The following is a 2,431-nucleotide window of genomic DNA, read 5'->3' as shown; positions in this document are numbered from 1 at the left end:
GCAGGTCTCTGGCAGGAGGCCTGGCTGTGAGAGGACACTGCTGTGTGCCAGCCCTGCAAACACACACTGATCAGCTGAACAGTGGTGTTTCATATGTGGGTCACTTTCTTGGGCATGTTCTTGAGAGAATCTTTGTAAGAAGACCTAAACCTTGAAGCCCTGCCCATAGGAAATCACCTTTCTATCTGGAAAGGCTGTTGTGAGTCCAACTCTGTCACAGCAGTGCCCATTGCCTGTCCCTGCCTGCGCTCACAGCACTGACACACAGTAGGACGGGGACCAAGCTGTCAGAGCACTCAGGCCTTGCACCAACACAAGGGGTGAGAAGGAGAGTGTGGGAGTGGAACCAGAACAGCTCTGGAAGGCCAAGTACTGGTTATCCCTGGCTCTGCTGCCATGAGAGAGCTCTTTTCCCTTCCACCCATTCACACGGGAACTGTCCCTGCAGCTCCAGAAAGGTCTTGGAGTTAAGATGCCAGTAGAAAAAAAATTGTTGAAGGTTGTTTATTTTGCTTAAACACAGAGAACACAAATTCCTCACTGACACAGCCACTCAGTGAGAAAAGAAAAGCAGGCAGCGAATTGCAAAGGGAATTAAAATATTTTCATAATAAACAAACACAAAGAGAAACAAAAAATGCTGCAGACAGGATGAATCTACAATGAGTTAGACTATAACTCTTATATAGAACAAGATAGAGCCAGTTTATAGCTTCAGAAATAATCCAGTCATCTGTTTCCTCAGGGCATCCTTGAGCTCCTGGTTCCTCATGCTGTAGATGAGGGGGTTCACTGCTGGAGGCACCACCGAGTACAGAACAGACACCACCAGATCCAGGGAAGGAGAGGAGATGGAGGGGGGCTTCAGGTAGGCGAACATGGAAGTGCTGATAAGCAGGGAGACCACGGCCAGGTGAGGGAGGCAGGTGGAAAAGGCTTTGTGCCGTCCCTGCTCAGAGGGGATCCTCAGCACGGCCCTGAAGATCTGCACATAGGACACCACGATGAAGAGAAAACACCCAAATCCTATTAATAGACTAAACACAATAAGCCCAAGTTCCCTGAGGTAGGAGTGTGAGCAGGAGAGCTTGAGGATCTGGGGGATTTCACAGAAGAACTGGTCCAGGGCATTGCCCTTGCACAGTGGCAGTGAAAATGTATTGGCCGTGTGCAGCAGAGCAGTGAGAAACCCAGTGGCCCAGGCAGCTGCTGCCATGTGGACACAAGCTCTGCTGCCCAGGAGGGTCCCGTAGTGCAGGGGTTTGCAGATGGCAATGTAGCGGTCGTAGGACATGACGGTGAGAAGAGAATACTCTGCACCAAACAAGAAAAATACAAAGAAGACCTGGGCAGCACATCCTGCATAGGAAATGACTGTGGAATCCCACAGAGAGTTGGCCATGGATTTGGGGACAGTGGTGGAGATGCAGCCCAGGTCAAGAAGGGCAAGGTTGAGCAGGAAGAAGTACATGGGGGTGTGGAGGTGCTGGTCCCAGGCTATGGTGGTGATGATGAGGCTGTTACCCAGGAGGGCAGCCAGGTAGATGCCCAGGAAGAGCCAGAGGTGCAAGAGCTGCAGCTCCCGTGTGTCTGTGAACGGCAGGAGGAGGAACTGGGTGATGGAGCTGCTGTTGGACATTTGCTGTCTGTGGGTATGAGGACCTGTGCAAGGAGGAAAGACAGTGACAAGTTAGGGGAGAAATCTCTGGAAATTAAATGTGCGGTTTCTCATGGAAAACCCCCTCCCTGATGAAGAGATGTTTCCCCTCATTCTCTCTTTCTACCAGCTGAGAAAAACAGTTCATCACAGTTTAAAATGCAGCTTGGACATCTAGTTTCAACGGACACACCTGTGAGGCAAGATCCACTGAACTGGTGTTGGAACAAAAACTGACCCACACTCCCACCTCAGACCCAGAGAGCAAGAGCTCCAGGGACAGGTGGAGAAACAGGGAAGGACACTGCAGTGCTACCAGAAAATAAAGCAAGGACAGAAAGGCAGATGGGCATGCTGTGGAACCTTCCTCTTACCCGGCTGTACTGCTGCCAGTCACATAGTGACACTGTAGAGCAAGTAATTTTAGCACCTGTCTTGTGTTCCACGTTCCATGAACCCTTCCCCTGGAGGTCCAGCTGCTGAGGTGGAGACTCAGGACCTGGACCCCATGGCTTTGGGGTAGAGGCTCCGCTGGGGAGGAGAGGAAATCAGGGGGTTGCACTGGAAAATGTGTCTGCACTGCAGGGGGTTCCTGAATCCCCTTCCCAGCATTTCTGGTCCATCTCCCTCTCCCTGTCCATGTCTGTGCTGCCTGCAGCTGTGTCTCTGTCCCTGGGTCTGCTCCCTGTCCATGTCACAGACCCCGTCCCACCCGCTGTGTGCTCAGCTCTGTCCTGCTCACACCTCCTGGTACTGCCCAGGGGTAGCTCTGTG

General features: G+C 52.0%; 1 protein-coding gene across 1 annotated transcript; it reads right to left on the bottom strand.

Annotated features, from left to right (window-relative positions):
* Positions 1 to 706: 706 nt before the first annotated feature.
* On the bottom strand, positions 707 to 1,294 carry LOC136106416 (olfactory receptor 14J1-like). The gene has a single exon (XM_065846752.2). The coding sequence runs from the start codon at positions 1,292 to 1,294 to the stop codon at positions 707 to 709; it is 588 nt and encodes a 195-aa protein (XP_065702824.2).
* Between the last annotated feature and the right edge of the window lie 1,137 nt (positions 1,295 to 2,431).

Source organism: Patagioenas fasciata, chromosome 11 (assembly GCF_037038585.1).
Source record: "Patagioenas fasciata isolate bPatFas1 chromosome 11, bPatFas1.hap1, whole genome shotgun sequence".
Classification (NCBI taxonomy): Eukaryota; Metazoa; Chordata; class Aves; order Columbiformes; family Columbidae; genus Patagioenas; species Patagioenas fasciata.
This window is presented reverse-complemented; position numbering and strand designations above follow the sequence as displayed.